General features: G+C 47.3%; 2 protein-coding genes across 3 annotated transcripts; one reads left to right on the top strand and one right to left on the bottom strand.

Moving 5' to 3' along the window:
* BRICD5 (BRICHOS domain containing 5) lies at positions 1-8622 on the top strand. The gene is made up of 6 exons (XM_024102294.3): positions 1-183; positions 1912-2043; positions 4587-4739; positions 5832-5939; positions 7404-7557; positions 8396-8622. Exons 1-6 carry the CDS (start codon positions 142-144, stop codon positions 8488-8490), a joined length of 684 nt encoding a protein of 227 aa, XP_023958062.1. The 5' UTR covers positions 1-141; the 3' UTR covers positions 8491-8622.
* Positions 8623-8719: 97 nt separating this feature from the next.
* On the bottom strand, positions 8720-20723 carry MLST8 (MTOR associated protein, LST8 homolog). Of its 2 annotated transcripts, XM_005288932.3 has the most exons (9): positions 20594-20723; positions 20103-20240; positions 18406-18457; positions 17865-18027; positions 16030-16105; positions 12406-12558; positions 12052-12176; positions 11213-11376; positions 8720-10418 (listed from the first exon to the last, which is right to left on the bottom strand). In XM_005288932.3, the coding sequence occupies exons 2-9, from the start codon at positions 20229-20231 to the stop codon at positions 10300-10302; spliced, it is 981 nt and encodes a 326-aa protein (XP_005288989.1). In that variant the 5' UTR covers positions 20232-20240; positions 20594-20723; the 3' UTR covers positions 8720-10299. The 2 variants fall into 2 exon arrangements, with proteins under 2 accessions (XP_005288989.1, XP_065416367.1); XM_065560295.1 differs by lacking the exon at positions 20594-20723 and having other exon boundaries at positions 20103-20566.
* Between the last annotated feature and the right edge of the window lie 1998 nt (positions 20724-22721).

Genomic DNA, 22721 nt, shown 5'->3' with positions numbered 1-22721 from the left:
AGGCTGGAGTAGGGAGTCTATTTGGCTGTGATGGACACATTCTTCATTTCCAGCTGCATTCAGAGGGTTCTGATCATGCACAATCTGTACATTATCAGGAGACGGAGCCGCAGGAGCAAGGGCTGCGTCTAGACTGGAAGGATGGAGGCGGAAAGGAGCAGTCCTGGCAACGCCACCTCTGCAGTAAGTATCCCTTCTGTCAGGGCACAGCCTGCAGCACCCAGACCAAGGACGCCAGTACCAGTTGCCTCCCCAAAGTCCTTAGTTCTGTGTTTTCACAGGTTGTTGGAATGGGGGTTACCAGACTTTCCAAGGTGCTGAGCACCTGCCGCTCTCACAGACTAACGTGATATTTGTGAGTGCTCAGCATTTCCCAAATGCCTCTCTCACTGACTCAACTAGTTGGACTAAAATCTTAGCTCCTGTAAACCTGTTGGAATTATATCATCTGCGGATTTGTTGCAGATGCCCCTATGTACATAGCATCTGAAGAAGTGAGGTTCTTTACCCACAAAAGCTTATGCCCAAATAAATGTTAGTCTTTAAGGTGCCACCGGACTCCTTGTTGTTTTTGTGGATACAGACTAACACGGCTACCCCCTGATACTTGATGAGATGAACTAGGATCCAGGGACATGCTTGAAGTGAAATCAAATGAGTGATACCAATCCATCATAAAATGCATATTGCAAGTCAGTTGGAATGTGCAGAATTAGAGGAAAGAGCTCTGTGAAAAATAGAACTTCATTAGACCTTCATTATACAAGGTTTCCCTTGTCCATGTGTCTGTGTAAATCTGCCCCTACAATCCAGGGAAATTTCACTTGCTATTGAAAATCTCATATCAATAACTCTTGTACAAATTTATATTCAAACAGGCTTTTGAATTTAAGTATCTTTTCTGTTACATCCTGTGGGTGATTTAACATTTAATGCATTTTGCTAGAATATACAGTAGATCATCAACTGTAAAGTATGTGTTTAAAAATATACATTCTAACAACTTGATGTCCTTTTAAAAGTTCATTTACTGTTTGATTCTAACAGATCTACTTGCCTGAAATTATTTGATTTATCCCTGTGCTTCAGAGCCTGAGAAACAGGTTATTTTTTTAATAAATCTGCATTCTGCTATTGTATTTTCTTGGCGTAACATGCTTTGTTTACAATCTGTTATGAAATTACTACAAAAGTATTTCAAACACAAGCATAAAAGTGAGACTGAACCTTTTCCATGTAGTAATGAAAATGCTCTGTGTCTCAAAACGTACTGTGGAAACATTAGAAATACCCATCTGACTTTGTTTATTAAGATTTTTTTGCTTTAGGTAAAAACTGTCCCAGAAAAATAAAATATAAGCAACTATCTTTTGTAAAAGAGAGGCAATGGACAATCGGTGCAGTGTACAGGGAATTAAAAAAAAAAATAGATGATTTTTTTCAATTTCTAAACAAAACAAAACAATGGCATTTAATACTAAAATGTTTTTCTTCTAAATCTTCCCCATGGTAAAAAAGTAAGATAGCAGCCTTTCCACCCAGGAAGCCTGGTCGGTTCAAATAACTGTGCAAACATTTTAAGGGCTTCCTATCTCCATGGGGAAATTACTGGCAGAACTATAGTGGTATAATTATACCATTATGGCTAGGTTGGTATAATGTCCCGTGTAGACACGCTCTATTCCAGAATAAAAGTAACTCTGTTCCAGTATCATTACTCTGCTTTGGAAGTTCTGCTGGCCAGTTTCTCCCATATAGACAAGCCCTAACACTTTGCCTTTAATCCACGGGGCTGCCCATCCAGCACCTTTCATGAGCAATACTTCACTTCTGCAACTTAAACAATAAATGACACTGGGATGTTTAACTCCATTTGCTTTCTTATTTATTGACCTGTGTCTTGGCTCCTAGGAGAGAAGACCCCTGGCAAAATCTAAAACTCCTTCCAGGATACTTTGGGTCATCTTGTCTGTAATCTTGTTTTTCGCCATTGTTGGCATCAGTGTGGTGGTAATTTTCAGCTTTACCCATAGGACTACCAAGGTAAGGAATTAATTCATTATGGTTCCAGATACAAAGTTCAATTTCCTATGGGAATATCTTGAAGTTGATCTGGCAGGGGGGGGAGAAGAAACCTTCCACAATTTTTTTTCTTCCTTTTTTTACAATAGATCAAATACAACAAATATACAGTTACTTATAAATATCCAGGAAGTTTTGCCAGTTGCTTGAGCTCATGTTGTCAAATTCTGCCCTCAATTACACTTGGAGTCAGTAGGATTACACAGGTCAGAATTTTGTCCAAAGAATGCCTTTTACCTTGGTGAGAGCAGACATCCAGTTTTTCTTAACTGTTCCTGATATTTGAATCTCTCATAATAAATGCTGCCTCCCAGCAATAACAACATAACTCTCTGTAATCCCAGTGAGAGTCTGGATGGAGGGGAATACATTTTTTCTTTCTTTTAAAGAATCTGACAGACAAAAGGTCAAGGGTAAAAAAAAAAGAGAAAAATATTGATGTTTGCTCCTAGTTAAGAAATCAAATAAAAACAAGTGTGGCCAATTTCACCCTGGTCAGGACCAGATTAAGGAACCAGCACCGTAGGCCTGTGCCCAGAGCCCATCTTTTGGATTCATGTGACTACATCAGAATCTGTTTTCTTTTTGTTTGTTTGTTTTTTAAAGTATGTTTCGAGCCCTTTATGGTTACTAATAAGTGTTTGAAAACATAATCCAAGCGTGACTATCCCAAGTCATGTGTGCTTGAGTCTGCAGAGAGCCTAAAAAAACCCAACTCTCAGAGGTATGTACTGTCCCACTCAGCTCAGGGAGGTGTTAACTCCAAGACCCTTTGCTCTGGAGGCCTCCCCAGCTAAGGTTTCCTTGTGTGACAGAAGAGTGCTACAGCCCCTCCCACCCGAGCAGATGCACCCCAGCTAATGGGTTTAAGTAATAGGGAATGCTTGCTGCCCCACTCTGGGAGAGAGCAGAGCTCTTGCTGTTGCTCCTGGGAAGGAGAAAAGAGTCCCGTGCCATGGCCCCTGCCTCTCTGGGAGGAGGTGGGGCTGTGGCTATGGGGGTGGAGCATGTCCTTGTTCCGAGGGCACTGATTTGCCTTCTCTTCCCTTGCCCCTCATGAAACTCTGCTGCAGTCACTGAGCTGAGATCAGGGATTAATCTGCCCCATTGTCCCTTTTAAGGTGACCTGCCAATAGCAGCCCTTAATAAATGCTTTTCAGAAGCCGCAGTATCACAGTAGTGTCCAAGTGTGTGTGTGTGTGTGGGGGTGTTTCAAGGAATGATGCACACAGCCTGGTGTGCTATTTACATCTGGGGAGAACTTGTCTGCCGGGGACGGTTACATCAAAGCAGGGCCGGCTTTAGGAAGTGCGGGGCCCGATTCGAACACTAAAAAAAAACCCACGTAAAAAAACACGTGGGACTTGTACTCACTGGGCGGCGCTCCTAGTCTTCGGCGGTGGGTCCTTCACTCGCTCCGGGTCTTCGGCGGCACTGAAGGACCTGCTGCCGAAGGGCTGCAGAAGACCCGCAGCGAGTGAAGGACCCGCTGCCGAAGTGCCGCCAAAGACCCGGAGCGCCACCGGGTGAGTCAAAATTAAAAAGGAGCCTCTAGCCAGGGAAGGGATTCTTGGCCACTTCTTTCTCCCCTCCCCCCCGGCGGCCCTGCCACTGGGCGCGGGGCCCTCTTAGGTGCAGGGCCCGATTCGGGGGAATTGGTGGAATTGGCCTAAAGCCAGCCCTGCATCAAAGGAGTCTTGATATCCCATTTGTTAATAAAGGCAGTAGGTGCTTGTTCTCTTCTAAGCAGATTACATGTGTGATTACAACTTCCTGCCACTAGGAGAGCCATAGAGGGTCTGTGCACCCACACAGCAAACAGTGCTGGTGGGGAACAGGTGAGCAGTGAGGCACCTCCCTTCGGCATCCTCCATTTGCCAGAGCTCCTTGGGAGCCTCGCTGGGATCCAGCGCTTCCCCTCTGCCAGCGAATACGCTGCCCTCCATTAGGGTGAATATTTGCATGGGTGCAAGGGGCAGCCCTGGTGTAACTATCCCCTGCGTTATCTGTCGTGGAGCTGGCCTGGCCTATGTTATGCTGCTGCTCCTTGCTCCCGCACTGGCTCCATGTTTGCTTCCAGCTGCAATTCAGGCCCTGTATGGTTGGGGCCCCCTGCCGGAGACCAGCTCTCGCCCACCCCAGCTAGCGCCCAGCACATGTGCTCATGCCCACATGCCCTCGGTTTGAATGGCTGGTGGAGGGCCTTTTCTCTGGAATCTGCTTGCCCCATTGCTCTGACTGAGTCTGCATTTGGCTCTGTTCATTGTTAAACAGCTCAGACTAAGAACATGTGGCAGCAAAGGTCCTGGGAGGTTAGTCTCCTAATGAGCGAAAAGTACGGCCACGTTCCCCGAAGCAAGTGGCTGAGAATGATTAGAGAGGGAAACGTGCCTCCCTTGGGCCGGCTGATCCCCGCACAGGCTCTGTAGCTGCAATCCCAACCCGTCACTCCTTGGGGCTGGGAGCGCAGCCTCTGCTCTCATTGTGTATGTGTGTGTGCTCAGCCTGTTTTGCAGATTGTGCGGCTAACGTTTCAGAATCACCAGGGCTCCCAGACGAATCAGTCGGCCTTTGTTGACAAGTCCAAGAATACTGTTACTTATCATGTAACTTCGCCAACGAACCACACAACGGTGGTCTTGTTCGACAGCAAGAATGTGAGTGCAGCAGAGCAGGAGGGCTTTGCGTGGTGTTACCATCTCTTTGAGTGAAATGGGTGACTTGGCAATTATAAGAGTAAATGTCTCAGAGAAAAGTTTCAACTAAAATATGCCTGATCGTTGTTGGTTTGAGAGCTAGGTGCAGACAAGGGGGTGGTGATCAGCTGTTTTTTCTAACTCCCCTTTTCAGAGGCTTCAGGGAGGCAGGTATTGGCCCTTCCTCCAGGCGGCCTGAGGCAGTAATACATACTGTTCGGAGCACTGACTGGGATGCCCGGGTCCTCCCTGCACATCAGCTGCTTTTACACAAACCCTAGAGCTGAGGTGGCTTTGGAGCTGGCTGCACTGGAAAGCCATGCAGTGCGCACTGGAAAGCCATGCAGTGCGCACTCCCACCTAAACCGCAGCTCGAGTTCCAATACTCTGAGTTCCGAGACTCTGTCCAAGATGGGGAGCTGTCCCATGTCATTATAATGACCCCCGTTTTATCCCCTATCTTCCCTGCATTGCTGACCATGCAACAGGGCAAGGACTCTGCAGCATGTCCTTGAGTGATGGAGACAAAGCGGTCTGCGTAGGGGACAGGACTTTGGAACCAATGAGTTCTAATTCCAGCTTACGCAGACTCCCATTCACAATCCCAGGGACCCCACCTCCATTCCTGTTCCTCGTTGCCCAGTCCCACCTCCCTTCCCTGCAGTGATCACATGGCACCCCTATGGCAACTGCAGCGATTAATTGCTTGCAAAAGTGTCAAAGCCCATTTAGTACTTTCCTTTCTTCTCATGCAATTTAGCAGGTGAAAGGAGGACAGCTAGCTCTCTACAGGCAGCTTCCAAGTGCTCCTTGGACCACAGTTGGAGAGCTACTGTTGTCTATACCACTGGTGAGCCACAGTCAGTGTCTAATAAATCTCCCCCCGCCCCATTTCCAGGGCTACGTTCATTCCTGTCGAAAGGTCGCCACTCTGACGGCTGCTTCGCAGAACAATGCAGGACACAGGGAAGACTTTCTATTAAGTGTTAGCTGTAGATAAGCACTGTGCTGTGCCAATGAAACATACGCTGTTCTGTGTTGTGTTTTGCACAGGGCTATGTCTGCTATAAACCCGCAGATCAAAATGCATGTTACCTGCGGAAGATGGACGATTGGGATCTTGAGAACGTGCAGATATCTTTCAATCTATCTGAGCACAGGGTGAGCAGTTACATGATTCCTGCATAGGGGTAGCTGAACCGCTGGGGGAGGAACGGACACCAGCTTCCGAAAGGCTCTCTAGAATCTTGTTAAAACCCCATTGCTGGGTGGATTTGTTTTCCTAGTGAACGTTTTTATACGTTGAACCAAGGTGATGCAAGTGAAGCTAAAGAGAACCACTAGCTCTTCCAGCTGTAAAGGAACTTTTTGGCATTTCTCCTTCAGAGAATAGTGCTGCTCGATTCTGCCTTGCGCCGGTCGCCAGGTTGGATTGTGACAGAACAGTTCAAATGACATTGGGAGGAAATGGGCGACTGAGTTTATAGCGATTTAATATTTTTTGTACAAAACATAAGGAGGGGGGTGGAAGGGCAAGACAGTGGTGTGCCGTGGGATGTGAATAACTGGACTTTAACAAACCCCAGTCCCCCTGTACTGGCTTGGCAGATTCTGTTACCTGCTAATAATAATTCTGAGGACGAAGACACAAAGGTGGTTTTGTTAGCAAATCAACAGTGAAATAAGTTTTGAGTAATGATGTATAACAACCCTCTGAACAAAATGTTAATGGATTTAATAGAGGGGAAAGCCAGATTCTGTTTCAAGAAGACAGAGGGCCCTATTTTTTGAATGTCCGAAAACAGATGCCAGGCTGTGCTGGATTTCCTTACTGCCTTGATCATGGGGGCTGCTTAACGCAGACTCATCCTTTGCTTTCCTCACCCCACTCCCTCGCTGGATAATAAGGACCATTTAGAATAAACTAACAGAGGAATGAGAGACCCCTGAGAACATCAACAAAATGCACCCAGGAAAGAGAACCCTTCAGCAGAAGCCCTCTTCTGGCTTCGAGGCCTCTGCAGGATTGTTAAATGAAACTAAAGAAAGAGTGACAGCCTCCGAGGCAGCACAGCTGGTGGTCACAGCAGGCAAACAGCAGTCTGTCTTGGTTTTAGTCCTGTCTCTGCCAGTCACTCAGTGTGGGGCCTCAAGGTCTCATCTGGATACTCTGGTGAGGGAGAGATTCTCACCTGTGTGTGTGTCAGGTTCCCCATCTGTAAGTAGGGATAGTGTGAGACTTCATTATTGTCTGGGAGGCACTGGTAGATCCTTGGGTGGAAGGCAAAGGGACATTCTCATGTGGTCTTTGCTGTTAGTTTTAAAGTGACTCTTTCCCACAGGAGGCCTCAGAGTCAATGTGGGAGACCAACATCCAAGCTCCCCTCCCCTGCAGTAGCGTCCTAGGAGGAGGGCAAGCCTCTTCCTGGGAAAACCCCTCCTGCCCCTCTCAGAAGGGTTCCACCCATCGCTCATCCTGTCCTTTCTAGCCAGAAGGAAGGTCCCTGTGAGGGGAGATTCCATAGAGAGGTCTCTGCTTGCCACTAGGGTAGGGATTGCTCTTAGAGGGTCTATGAAATGACACTTTCTTTCCTGTGATAAGCCATGCTGTGATATTCCTTTCAGGTCAATCAGCTGCTGCTTCAGAATAATCAAACCAAGTACTACCGAGAGTTCCTGGGGATTCTGCCGGGAAGACAAGCAAATGCCGGAAGCTTGGGGGAAGCCATCCAAGCCCTGTGCGAGCAGACTTCCATCTACTGGGTCAGGAAAGGGGATGGTAAGTTAGAGGAACTGCCCTTCAAAGGAGGGGAGCAGTCATTGCTTCTGAAGTGAGGATCATGGAATCAGCTGGGAACCTGGGGAAATTATGGGCAAAGTGGGGTTCAGATATGTCCTATGTGGAGATAAGAGATACTGTGAGTGACATGAGTGCAGGTTATCACTGCTGCTGGCTTGACAGCCCTGGCACGTGAAATGGTCTCTGCCTCCCCAGACAGACATAGAGCTGTGCTAGCGCGAACTTCCTCATCCTAGCATGATAATGAGCATGAACTCTGCTGAGCTCAATTTCCAGGACCATTTGATATTGGCCACTTTGCTCGGACTTTTAACAAGGGGGCCAGCTGTGATGGCTTCTATAACATGGACAAGGGACTGTCCTAAGATCCAACTACTCCTACTTCTCTAGTCACTGCACGGCTGTTAGATGTTAACGACTCCGGTCACATCAAGCTGGCTTGGTATTGAACTAGTGAGGAAAGGCTACATCCCATTTCCCCTGGCTTGAGCCACTCCGCATGCCCCAGGTGGAGGAGTGGAATAAAAATAAATAATGACCATGCCAAGGAGCCACTGCACCACCTCACTGGCTTTGCCAGTTCAATATTCACCATCTTTTCTCCCCCCTCGAAAGTGATCCATAGAAGAGCTTGTTCTGTTTTAACTAAGCTCTTCGAGGACAGAGAGCTAGGAACACCTTTACCACAGGTTTCCCATGTTTCATTCTCCAGCGGTGCAGCATTCCTACACGTGAAGGATTGTGACAGGCCAAGCTCTTCTTTCTGTGCATTTTATCTCTCTCTCTCTCTCTTTTTTTTTTTTTTTTTTTTTTGCAGGCCCTGGGAAGAAGCGACTCATTTACCTCTGCATTGACATCTGTTTTCCAAGCAACGTTTGCTTGTCTGTCTGCTTTTATTACCTTCCTGATTAAGCCCTGCTCCAAGGGGACTGATCTCTCCCCCCCACCCCCCATTTCGCTTTGTACTTGAATTTAAATCCTGAAAAGCCTCTGACTTAAATAAGTTAATGTCTAAGTTATTCAGATAACTACCCTCTGAAAGGCTCCAACCCTGATTTCATGATGCAATTTCAGAGGTTGGGAAAGCACCAGAAGGGTTCTAATTAAACAGGACTATTTCCAAAAACATGTTGCAGCTCTGTCAATATATATACACGTTTTATTTACAACCCTCTGCCTGGACTGTGCCCCGTAAACATGCATACAGCGTAATCACATCACATAGGGAGGGGACAGGCTCGGCTCGGGGCTGCATGTACAAGTGTACAACAAAAAAAGATTTTGTTTTGAATCACTTAACACGGTTTTTGTCTAAAATTCCCCTGCTAAGTCTGTGCAATTGACTTAAATAAAGTGACTCCAAAATGAGGAAATGGTTGTTGCTCCTCTGATCCCCTTTCAAAATGATTCATTCCAGCTTCCACCCGAGAGACTGCTGGCGTCTTCCCCGCCGCATAGAGGAACTTACAAAGACTTTCGTTGCACCCTCAGTGGTGCAGAGGCCGTATGGGGGCTCATCGAGCTACACTGTCTCCACCTTCCCTGCACTAAAAGGGGTTGAGTAAAATGCCTCTGAGTTGGGCACCCTATTCAACTACGTTTCAGTCTGTTCCCCGAGAGAAGTGCTGGGGTGAGGAAAAGGGGGCAGTTTCCTTTTACTCCAAGGAAACGTTACAGGCAATGCTTTATTCTAACAAAGAAATGGGCATCCAAGGCTGAGTCCATTAGTCAGGGTACTTGGTGCATTAAACGCCCAGGCACTTACAAAGCACCACCTACCCACAGCTCCTTTATTTTCTCTCTCTCCTTAACCCTGCTCTAGTCACGCCACTGCACGTTCCAAACCGCCGATCTGAAGGAAGGCTCCTTTAAGAGCAGACATCCATCTATCTAGCCATCCATCAGGGGTAGCACTGCTACAGCTAACAGAAAATTCATAGGCAACCCCAACAGCTGGAGGCTTATTCAATACTGCAGCAGTCTCAATTCAAGACAGTGCCTTCCTGTGATGTAAAAATCCAGTACAAGCTGCCAGATGATGTTTACTGGTCCTCTTTGACTTGAACAAGATAGAGTGTCACAAGGGCAATCTCCAGCTGCTTCCATTTCCTTTTGAGACAGTAATGGGAGATGTCCTGCTGCTGCCTGACTGACAGCCCTGGAGAGTGAAGGCCTCTCTCTGTCCGCAAAGGCACTGCAGGGCCAGCTTCCCTCACAACCTGCCTCAGCCCTGCTCTGTAGCAGTAAGAGGAATTCAGTCTCCATGGCCCATCCAGTCCTTTGCCTTGCTGCTGAAACTGAACAAGGAGACCAATTAGTGCCAAATGTGCTGGATGTTCGTGGGTTTGGCTGTGCATCCACTAGGATTTGGACTGAGCGCATCAGCCTATTTCACACAGGCCCTGAACACTCATCTGCACAGAACCGCTTCCAGTTGCTAATTACCTGAGCTAGATGTGAACAGGCAAAGTGGAGGTGAAAGGTGCTGTGTCCACTCCCACCCACGACCCCTCTCAATTTAAGATTACTTCAGTTTTGCTTTGCTTAAAGCTGAAGCCTGTTCTCATTCCAGGCTGAATATTGCTTCTGCTGAAGATTCAGCCGTCTCCTATCAGAGAGGGGGGTTGGTTACAAATGTATGTTCCACATACTCTAGGTAGGATACTTGTCATGAGAAGGCAACTGAATGAGCAGTGGTCCCTTCTCTCCAACGCATGCACGTTATCCCAACACGCTATCATTGAAAGCGAGGCAGACGACTGCTTTCTGGTGGCCACTGTATTCCCTCTTGATCTCGCCTGTCTCCACACACCAAAGCCTGGCCAAATTATCTGAGGAGGCTGGAAAGGGAAATGAAGAGATATTGACCACAAGGAAATGTCACACTTGTGCCTGTTTTTTCTTGTAAACATCCTTGGGAATATGTACTGCAGTGTTCCATACAGCATGGAATACTCACAGGCAGTGCTTTGAAAATACTGAAATGGCCACACACATTTCAGGCTACCTCCTTACCACATGGAAAAACACAATGCACGTTAGGTTTATATTAAAGCGACAAAGCGGGGGAGGTAGTATCTTTTATTGGACCAACTTCTGTTGGGGAGTGAGAAGCTTTCAAGCTTACACAGAGCTCTTCTTCCGGTCTAAAGGAGGTCAGGTCCAGACTTGAAGAAGAGCTCTGTATTAGCTAGAAAGCTTGTCTCTTTCACCAACAGAAGTCAGTCCAGTAACATATTACCTTACCCATCTTGTCTCTCTAATATCCTGGGGGCCAACACAGCTCCAACGCCAGAGCAAACATGAGGCTTGTGTCTGATTAAAACAAGATGCAATAGGTTTTATGTTTAAAAAACAAACAGGTAAAAATAGCTAAGAGAATTAGTCAACTATATGGTATAGCGGAAGAGCGTATGAGTGATGGATCACATGCTTTCTGTGTGGGAGGAAGGAAGGGATCTTCCCTTCCCTTGGACCAGATGCATTTGGCATGAATGGGGGAAGTCTGCCGCTTTGAAGCATTGTGAATTGGCATCACCTCAAGCTAGAGAGGTCAACAAATCCTGTGATGCTATACAGGCCTCCCTCCCTCCCAGAGATTCTTGGGATATCCGGCCAGTGACGCATGTCTTACCGGTGACAATATACTGAGAGTCCCCAGAAAACGCGCAGTCCCACATCCAACCACGGGAGGTTTCTCCTGGGTTGTTACTCTTAATGCTCAGCTCTGTCATTAGAGAGAAGTTTGAAGTCCTCCAGATCTTACATGTCTGGTCTGCAGAACAGGTAGCTAAGAGCCTGGGAGGGAAAGAGGGGAGAGAGATATGTACACGTTTACGATTTGGTACTATGCTTCTAAATGACTGCTACACCCAGGGTTGTGAGTTCAATCCTTGAGGTGGCCACTTAGGGAAATCTGTCTGGGGATTGGTCCTGCTTTGAGCAGGGGGTTGGACTAGATGATCCCCTGAGGTCCCTTCCAATCTTGATGTTCTATGATTCTATGATTCTATGACTCACTCAGCTGGTTCTGGACTGGCAAGAAACTGATGAAGCACAGCATGCTGGGGCCGGCAGGCTTCACAGGCTGCTTCCCCAACCTGGTATTAGAGGACAACGGTCGCCATCTGCCCTCCTTAATGCAAGAGGGTAGAGAGAGAGACTTTCACTCACAGAGAGATCAGTAAACCAGATCTCTGGTGTAAATGCAACTCTGGTTCTCCCAACCGTAAAAAGGGTTGAAACGTCCCAGAGCACTTCTGAGATCATTAAGCAAAAAACAGGGAAATAAGTGACAGTCGTCCAACTGATAACTCAGCTCCCTCCTCAGCCACTCTCTCGGGCAGCTGGAATGCTGCTACGGAGCCAGCATTATGTCAACAGCTGGGGGCACAGCCAGTCCCCTGGTACCCGACTTGAAAGGACTCTTTTGTTTTAGCCACCAGTAAATAGCTACGCTGGCAAGACACTCACGTGGAATCAGGGCTGAACTTGCACTGAAGGGCATAGCGGTTGTGTGCTGGAATTTTGGTCTTGGGGATTAGCTGAGTTACCTCCTCTCCAATGCCACCTGTTAAATTCCAGACATAACAATTGCCCTACGAAGAGAGAGAGACATTATTGCTGCAAGAGATCAGGAGAGATTTAAGCACCACCCCTTTTGATCTTTATATCCAAGTACTCACCACCTCCTGCTCCATGATACAGTGAACTTTGCACATCAGACACATGCACAGAAGCAAAGTGTTGATATGCAAAGGCAGGCCGACTTCTAATGCGTTGCTGCAGCAGCGACAATTCATATTCCCTTTCTCCAGCTGTACTTACCGAACTATTGACAGCTGCCATGTAACTGGCATCTGGGTCAATATGAACTGAATTGACAGAAACTTCAGGCTCTGGAATGAGTTGTTCATTGTGGTCTGTTTTCAGGTCCCAGATGTGAATGGCACCACTCTGATCACCTACAATTAGCTCAGCCTGCAACAAACAAACAAATTCTCCATAATGCTCAGAAACACCAACTGGGGTAAATGTCTGTGTGTAGCATTCCCGAGAAAAGGGGCATCATATGCAGCTGCCACTCTCGTTTAAGAAGTCTCGATTTTCCTATTCAATCCTTTAGATTTCCATCTCGCTGTACAAACGTTCACTAGTTAATCCTCGCTGCACGCCGCAAGGTAGAGAAATACTGTCCTCATGTTACAGATGGGAAACGGGGGCAGAAAGATTACGGCCGACATTTTCACAAGTGTCCGTTAATTTTCTGCACCCACCTACAGACATCTGGAGCCTGATTTTCAGAAGCACTGAGCGCCTACAACTCTAGCTGAAGTCCACTTCAGCACCTCTGAAAAATCAGGCTCTAGAGGTCCAGGTGGGCACCGAAAAGTTAGTGAATACTTTTCAAACTGTGGGCCTAAATGATTTTCTCAGGGTCACAAGTCACTATAGGATGTGTTATGCTGGATCAGATCACTGGTCAATCTAGTCCCCTGTTCTGTGTCCAACAGTGAGCAACAACTATTGCTTCTGAGACAGATGACTACTGCCCATAATGTAATTAGCCAATAGGGCAGAGCAATAATTTCTCCCTGATATCTCCAGTGATCAGCTTCCACCCTTAGTAATGAAATTTGATTGCCCCAAATCTTAGAACAGGTCATTAGATTATCCAGGCCTCTATAAAAAAAAAAAAAAATTATCTCCAGAACCTGAGTCTATTACATCCTGCGGCAGTGAGTTACACAGGTTGATGACACTATATGAATAAGTATTTCCTTCTCTTTGTGCTAATTTACTCTGATTTGCTCTTGAACTAATGTCCTTCTTACAGCACTGTAGTGTTCTGCTTAGCCATGTTTTCAAATGCAAAAATTGTGTACAATATTGGATACTAATATAAAACTTTCCATTTTCAAGCACTGTCACTGTACAAACAATATTAATTAGGTGAAGGTCATCACCGATATAATCCAAAATTCAGCTCTTGCAAAATTAAGCTTTTACAAAACCAAACATCTTCAGGCTTTTGCACAATTAATAGAGCTGAACAATCAACAGAGAGAAATCTAAAACCATAAGACTGAACACAAAGTACTAATAACACTTCCTGGGACTGACACAGAAGCGGTCTGATATTTCACATATCTTGGCAGCATTGTAAGTATTAAAGGTGGAGCAGGTGAAGACATTAAAGCTAGAACAGCAAAAACCAAACATGCCTTTGTAACTCTAAAGCCCATCTGGAGAAACTGAAACCTTGCGCTCCAAACTAAACTTAAATATTTGATCATCATTGTAAAGTTGATCTTACTATATGGTGCTGAAACTTGGAGATTTCTTATGATCTAAACTCCAAGTTTTCACAGTTAGTGGCCTTAGATAAATCCTCAATATCAGATGGGCAGAAAAAGTTACAAGCCAAGAACTCTGGAAAAGGATGAAACAGAAACAGATAGAAGAGGAAAATACAGAACAAAATTGGAGATTATTAGTACATCCACGGAGAAAGATCTGAAAAACAAAAGACAGGCATTGGATTGGAACCCCCGGGCAAGAGGCGACAAGGTAGAGACCAAGGATAACACGAAAACACACAACAGAAGCAGAACTGAAAGCTATCAAAATGACATGGGAAGAAACTAAGACTGAAGAAGAAGACCAGCAACAAAGGAAGACAGCAATGAAGGCCCTATGTTCCACGTGGAATACAGAGGCATAAACATAAGGAGGCCAAGGAAGTGTTTGTTTGGTGGAGGGATAGCTCAGTGGTTTGAGCCTTAGCCTGCTAAACCTAGGGTTGTGAGCTCAATCCTTGAGGGGGAGGATGACAAAAAACACCACACACTGTCAGGGACAGTAGTTGGTCCTGCTAGTGAAGGCAGGGGACTGGACTCAAGGTCCCTTCCAGTGCTATGAGATAGGCATATTTATATTTGTGATTTCCCCCCCTAAAATGACAATGGTTTGTTTTTCAAGACAAATAAACTTTTCATTGCAATGTTTGTGACTCAAACATTGGAGCCTTGAGCTTGTAGATAATATGAAATTGACTTCACATGGATTATCAAAATAGAAGTGAAATCACATGGTCTATTTGCATTGTCTCAGCAGAGTGAAATACAAAATTTTAAGAAAAAGCCCACAAACATTGTCCTTCTTGCAGGGAGATTTTAGGGGGAAATCAGCCCAATAACAGCTACAGTTTTAAACATGTTTAACGTGCAAGTCATAAGTTTTATGCCTCCACTAGCAGAAATATATCATTTTTAAACAGGATTAAAATTCAAAATCAGCCACCAAATTATCCTTGAAAGAATCCAAGAGGCAATCTGAGTAAGAATGAAAAAATGAAAAAAGTTCTGAGCACCTTTTTTATTTACTGCACAAGGGATGTTTTGCTTTCACAACACAGGGAGTGCAGAACATTTCCATGGAGCAGGGCGCCTGTGTCTCAGTTCAGCAGATCATCATTAACAAACAGATACCATGCACAGTACACCAAGAAGTGGATCCGCAGCAACAAATGGCAGCATTGCTTCCGTAACAATCCCGCACTATGATGCTTATCCAGTCATGCCATCTAGTGCTCAGAGAAGCACTGAACAATCATAGAAGTAACTCATCTACCATACTTGCAAAACTTCACTCTTCGTGGAGACGGGTCATTATCTGGCTCAAAAGTATTATAATATCTTGGACTCTGACCACCCTTTGTAGCAACCCCAGCATCTAGTAGTTAGAGCAGAGATTGGACATCAAGACTAGTGGGTTCTAATCCTGTCTCTGCCTTTGATTAGCTTTATAGTCTTCAACAAATCACCTTATTTCTGTGTCTCAGGGCTTGTCTCCACTAAACACACTACAATGGCGCAGCTGTGCTGCTGTAGCACTTCAGTGCAGACATTACCTACAGCAACAGGAGGGGTTCTCTTGTCCATGTAGGTATTCCACCTCACAGAGAAGCGGTAGCTAGGTTGATGGAAAAATTCTTCTGTCAGCCTAGTGCTATCTATCCCGGGGACTTAGGTCAGCTTGATGCCACTCAGGGGTGTGGATTTTTCACATCTCCCACCACCATAGTTAAACCAATCTAATTTTCCAGTGTAGACCAGGCCATGGTTTCTCTGTCTCAGGTGCTGGGAGGCTGCATGGTTTGTAAGGCACTCTACTATCCTTCAACACAAAGAGTGGAAGGTATTAAATTAATTACAACAGTTGGGGAACTCAGATCTTGCTGACACTAATTATCTGACTCACACAGCCAGCCAGGAAGCCCTCAGCTTTATAAACAGAGGAGAAAATATTGTCATATACAAGAGCATTTGCTGTAATAACTGCCAACATAAAATGATGTAGCACATCAGATTTTTAACAAGGAAGAGAACATCTGTAAAACCTTCCCTGATCAAGAATAGGTCTGGTAAGTCCAAAAGAGACTGCGTTTACCTGGTTGGGATGCAAGCAGACACAATTAATAGGAGCATTCACTTGGAAAATGCGTTGGCACTGAAGGTTACGTGATCTGGCAACAAAATGAACACAAACAAGAGAAGTCAGATGAGATGAGAGTTTACACTAAGATCTTCCATTTCTTTGATTTGCTTTGTGGCCTTGAACAAGTCACCTTACTTCTGGGTCTTAGAGTTGTCTACACTTAACACTGCAATGGTGTTTACCCACAGCAGCTGTTTGACAGCACATACCAGCACTACACAATAGCTTTGAGCAGGATGTGAAGAATCTTATTTCCAACTGAAACTTCAGAAGGGATTTTAGGGAGACACAATGTAATTACTGTAACACAGAGACCCTTTGGCAAAAGGTCCCCTATTCTTTGTAAACAACTCTCACCTCACACCTGACGAACTCATTACATCAAACATGTCATACAGGATATTTATCCATAGTAACATGTAAGGTACCTACCGAAAGCTCATAACTTGTCTAGAGTCACACTCACTGTGAGATGTATATACAGGTAATGTGTAAGGAATAATATTGAAAATATATTTTATGGACTTGGAGCAAAACTTAGTCACCGAGGTAACAGGTATCAGTGATGGTGCATTCAGGCAGGAGCGAGTTGTCACCCGGCCATTTAGCTGGTGATGCAGTGCAAGGCTCAACTGCTTAACCTTGCCAATACCAAGACTTTCAATGGAAAAACATCAGAGACAACTGCAATCAATCAAACTCTCTGGAAGGTAAAAAAAGGAATATTATAACATGAGGTTTTCCCTGACTATGAACAGAAATAAAAAACTATTTCAGTATAACCCAGAGAAAGGAAACGTCCTCTGTGTCCTTTCACTGAGGAGACGTCTCGGGGAGCAGGGATGTTCTCATGAAAAATTGGATTCTATTTCTTTGTGAAACCAACTAGCTCTGCCACAGACTAAATGTAGGGGGCAAAGCCTACTTTATTAGATCGGAAAGGGACCTATTCATAACTATAGACCCAGGCTCACACTTTGTGCTTTTGTTTTGTAAACCATTTGTTTCCACCACTCTCTCGTTTCTAGTTAAATCTTTCTTTCTTACAGTAAAACAAAGATAGGTTTATGTAAGTGCCGTGTGGCTTACGGGAGCAGAGGTTTACAGTAAAACTGGTAAACTGGGGCAAACTGCTCCTTTGCGGGCAGAGGATCTGGGATTTCTTGAGTAGCCAGTGTCAAGAGCTGGAGAGCACAGAAAAACAATTACAAGGAACTCAGTGACTGGGATGCACCCACAGTTAACTTGCAAGACATAGCCCAGAGGAGAGTGCTCGAGTCACTGAAAGGCTGGTGGTGTGAGGGAGCTGATCCCCACCCAGGCACAGGTAAGACTCCCTCACGCTGGGGGCAGAAGGTAACAGAGTAACTCTCAATCTGGGAACCCCAAGAACTGTCACAGTTACCCAAACTGGAGTTAACCCTCGTGTTCCGGGCTAACGCTCCTCTCTTGTTAAAGGTACTTTGGAATCTCTAATGATCAAAACTGGCCAGGACCTTCCAAATAAGGCACCTCCACAGCATCATTACTGGTTCAATATTGATTCTGGGAAAAGACCGCTACTTCCTTGTGTTCTTATGTTCTCCTGAATCCCCAGTGCAACTTCACATGGCACCTGGCATTTCCTTGGAGGTCTCCCATCCAAGTACTGACCAGTGTCAGCCTTGCTTAGCCTAGGAGATTTTCATAAGCTCAAAGCCCAAGGACATTTATGGAAACCTCAACTCTTTTAGGAGTTTTGTCCCAAGTGGCCCAGCACAGGAAGGCAGGCTGGCATCGGCGGTTACCTCAGATCCCATATCCTAGCCATACAGTCTTCTCCTCCCGTGTACATCCAACGACCATCTTCGTGGAATCCAACGGAAGTGATGTTCTTACTTACGCCATCATAATTAATGACAGGGTTGGGGTTATTAGAGTTCAGATCATACATTCGAATGTGCTGGTAACCTGGGCGACAGAAATATGAACACTAATAGTCTTCTATCAGAAAACTGCCAAAGCCCTATTCCACAAACTCCTTGTTTCAGGGCCACTAAAACACGGTAAAGGCAATTTTCACCACTTCACTCACCCCAGCAATCTGCACCTCCAAAACTGCAGAAGCACTTCTCACAGGGATTATAGCGAGACATGCTCATGAAATAAACGACAGTTGGCATTTCTGAGCCTATTGTTGGTGGCCAACTGGGAATGAAAAGTGAATCATGTGCACTAGGGCTAAATTACAACCAGGGTACTGGGGACCACCAATATCAGAGGCTGTAGAACAGTTTCCACTCTGCAGGCATGAGAAAAGGTGGGGAGAAGCCCATCAGCAAGACTCACCTGCAGCAGCAATCATGCTGCGGTCTGGGGTGATCTCCAGAGCATTTACTTGCTAGCAGCACTGGTTAAGGTTAACAAAGAGAGCAATTAGCTCTCAAGCAGAACAAAAGTGTTATCTTAAATTCACACTGCCCTTAGAAAAGTAAGGTTAACAAGGACTTTCTGACCAGTGGACCTTTCTTTAGGGATGATCCATTTTGGAAAAGGGGCACTTTAACATACTATGATGTGGCAGGAGATTTTCAACGCAAAAGAATTCTCCTGTTTAGACCTTTAGTCTGATACCGACTCTGTTTCAAACGTGTTTATTTAAAAGGTGGAACATAAAAAAAGTCATCTCCTCAGACATAGCATAGTTAGATGTTAGTGCATCTTGATTTAAGCTGAACATGCTTCACCTTTTAAAAACAACACAGTACTCCTAACCACTAGGCTCTACTTTTGACACCGCCGCCTTTTAAATTCTGGATTTTCATTTAATGTTGACAGCATTAAAATGAGATTCAATACAGAAGCAGTAAACTAGCTCTTCATTTTGGTCCAAAAAATCTGTCAGAAGGTGTATCCACTGTTGAGGAGTTAGAAAGATTTGTAGGGGAGGCTAAACATGGCGAGCATCAATGGGGCTGTTTTCTTACAGGCACAGACCAATTCCTGCTTATTAAATTTGTGTATGCGGTGGGATCCGGGAGGCTACTCTTCCTTGATTGCAAAGCCCTTTTCCCAAGATGTTCTATATTCATGCTTTTACTGCCTCATTTTTGCCCTTTGTGAAACACTAGTATTTATTTACCCTTTGCTGTTTCTACAGAGGCACAAAGCAGCACAGTTGGGTTTGTTTGCTTACCTCCTCATCTGTGGAGTAACAGAACGTATGATGCCATCAGGCATTTGCACTATTCTAGGAACACTGGAGTTTTAGCTTACTGACTTTGCCTGGTCATGAGGGGGAGAAACTTGCGCACTTTCGGTAGTCCTACAATTTTTTTCCTTTTTATAAAGCAAGCATGCAAACAGAGAATTTTTTCTTATCTGTGTTCCCCCTGAATCCTCTCCCCACCAAACTAATGCATAACAATGTTAGACAAGCCATTGTCTCATCATATTTTGGCATCCCATGTAGCAATTTCTGGGTTGCGGGCAGAGGGTGGAAGAGTTCCACCACTCCCCCACCAAATCTGACTGCTGTTTTAGAAAGGGTCTCTCAAACAAAACACAAAGCGTGCCTCTGGTATGGCCACACCCTAGCATTTCAGATAGCACACTGTGAATGTGTGCTGAGTGTGCAGAAAGATACACAGATAGAAGATAGCATGGTTTCCCAGCCTTAAAGAGTGTCTAACGACTGACTGAAGCCTGGGTTGAAGTTTGGGTCAAGTGTCTGATCTGGGGACCATTTCAGGGTCGGCCCATAACACAGAGGCGGTGGAGCTCTCTAAAGAGATGGGATGAGAAATACACAGGTTTGCTTAGGGAAGGGTCTTGCCAAGGCACTGCAAGAAAAGCTTCCAATGACCGTTGTCCCTGCCCCATAGGGCTGAAGCAGGGCTCAGGTCTGTCTCCGCACCCTGCTCTGGAGGGCGCAGTGCTGCGGGGTGCCAGGCTAGCAAACAGAACCCCATGTCGCGGGCCAACGCTGCCAGCCCCGCCGGGCAGAGGCGAGCCGGCCAGGGGCACCCTCCGTGGGAGAAGGATACAGAGTCCTGGTGCTGGACGGTCCGGGTGCAAATGCCGCTGTGCGCCTGCCAGAACCGGACCGTGTGGTCGTAGCCAGCCGTGGCCAGGATCACCGGGTCGCTGCCCACCGTGCCCTGCGCCGCGTTCATGGCTGACACCTGTGCGGGGAAGGAGCAGAGAGAGCGGTGAGACCCGGGCCCCCCTCCGCCCGGTCCAAGACCCAGGCCCCCCTCTGCCCGGTCCGAGATCCGGTCCAGGATCTGGTCCGGTCCCCCCCAGCCCGGCCGCACGGGGACGCAGTCCGGGGACGCCTGGCCCGGCCCGGCCCGACCCCCGGGCGCGGCCCCCCTGCACTGCCGCCCTGGCGTGCCCATCACCGGCGCGTCGGGGCGCCCCCCGGCCCGGCCTCTCCCAGCAGGCCCCGCGGCTCCCGGGGGGGTGCAGGGCTGGAGGCAGGCGGCTGCGCTGGGGGAGGGGCCGAGGGGCGGACCCGGGGCGAGCGCCCCGGTACCTGCAAGGCCCGGCAGGAGCACCGGGCTGGAGAAAGAAAGCCGTGCCGCGGCGCACGCGCAGAGCGAGCAACACCCCTCGCCGGAGGGGATGCGCATGCGCCGAGTAGCGTCGCTTGTCAGGAAAGGGACAAGAGGGGCGCCGCGCCTGCGCACAGGCATTCTCGGAATCCTGCGGGACTCGGCGGCGCAGGCGCAGACCGCAATTGCCTGTCACTACCTCAACGGGGCGATACCACGTGAGGGAGGTGGGGCGAGACCATGGGAGACAGCAAGCCGGGGAGGAGATGAGAAATGGGCACTGTGCTCGTGGTGGGAAGCAGCCCCCAGTCCATGCCTTGCTGGCCCACGTGTCCCCACGAGGGGGCGCTAGAGAGAGACTCGGGCTCAGTGCGCTGCCCCTGCAGGGCTCCTCCCTGCATGGGGGGGGTGCCCCTGGCAGGGCCCGGGGTGCAGGGCCTTTTGGGGTCACATGCTCCAGCTTTTCTCCAAAACGTCCCTTTCCTAAAGGGAAGCGCGGGTTGTAATTATTTGTATCCCCTTAGCACCTCGGAGCCCCAGCCGTGGGCCAGGGCCCACCTGTGCCAGGTGCTGTACAGACAGGGAACAACAAGATGGTCCCTGCCCCAAAGAGCTTCCAATCTCCGTGTAAGACAGGAGAGTAGAGATGGAGACAGACGGGGAGGACAAGGACACAGTAATGGTCAGCATGCTAGGCTGTGGCCTCGTGGCTAGTCACCTGCCTTTAGGAGTTGGGGCTTTCAGAAACGTCCAGATATCTGAAGACTGGGGTGACCAAATGTCCTGATTTTATAGGGACAGTCCTGATTTTTGAGTCTTTTTCTTATATAGGCTCCTATTACCCCCCACCCCACCCCGTCCTGATTTTTCACATTTCCTGTCTGGTCACCCTACTGAAGACTCATGATAAATTGGTGGGAATTGGCAAGTGCCACCTTTGCCACTCCCAGCCCTATGCAGGAGAGGGGCTTAGTTCAGATTCCGTCCAGCAGGGGGCAATGGTGCACAACCGGTTTATCACGCTGGTTCTGCCTTCCTGCTGACGGCCCAAAGGAAAGGGGTGTCTTGCACCTGCTGGCTCATCACACTAGGTACTGTTTGCTGGAGGGAGAGGATCCAGCCAACGAAGGGCACTGGCTCACCCTATCCATGGAGCAGCCCTATCCATTCTGCTAGCCAGGGCAGAAAACGTTTCTGAAGAAGAAAAAGAAAAGAAAAAAGAACCGAAGTGGCACAGCACCCCTTGGAAGCTGGTGCCCAGGACAGCTGCCCAGCTCACCTTCCCCTCCAGCTGGCCCTGGTGTCGGTTCAACTGAGGGCTTCATAATGCCTAGAGAACAGGAAAAGGGAGTCTTTCCAGATGTCAGATGGGATAGGCTGGTGGTGAATGAGCAAGGGCAGCAGGCAACAGCCGAGAGGCAGGCGGGGAAGCAGCCAGTGGCTGGTAGGGATCAGCAATAACAGCAGCTAGCACACAGGACGTGTGCGACAGCAGCATTGGAGCGCCAAGGAGACTGTGGACAGAGTGGGCTCTGGACAGCTGGGCCTGGAGGCCAGGGCTTGATTGCCTCGGGGAGAGTGAGCTAGAGCGGAGGGAGTAGCCCAGGTATGAAGCCTGGGGAATCCTACAGGGAGCTGTGACCTTTATACCCCCAAGGGGTTGCATTAGGAAGTGTTGGGTAGATCTGTTGTACAAGGGTTGAAGTCCTTGTGTCTAGGATATTTGCATCTGTTATTTCTTGCAGCCCTATTGAAACATTCGGTGTATTGAAATGTGTGAGTGTTAGTAGGGACCCATCAATGATCTAGGAAGCCTTGTGCATGGTGTGCCTCTGACACTTGTGGTACACCAAGCATGGCGACAGACACCTACCGGGGACAGGTGCATCACAACCCACACCGTAGGGGACACCTTGCAGTGGGGTCCAATACAGGGTGTTCCATAGCCCCGAGATTTCAAGGGAGAAATTCAGTGACGAGAATGAATCCCGTGACTTAAACCTTCTTGCCGCACTGTTATTTTCTTGTGTCCCTTGGCAGCTGCAATGCTGTTAGTGCTTCTTGCCTATGAGTACTTCTTAGCTCAATCCAAAGCTGAGATGCAAGTTC

This window comes from Chrysemys picta, chromosome 10, assembly GCF_011386835.1.
Source record: "Chrysemys picta bellii isolate R12L10 chromosome 10, ASM1138683v2, whole genome shotgun sequence".
NCBI classification, from domain to species: Eukaryota; Metazoa; Chordata; order Testudines; family Emydidae; genus Chrysemys; species Chrysemys picta.
Note: the sequence above shows the minus strand (reverse complement) of the source record. Positions and strands in the feature narration are given on the sequence as shown.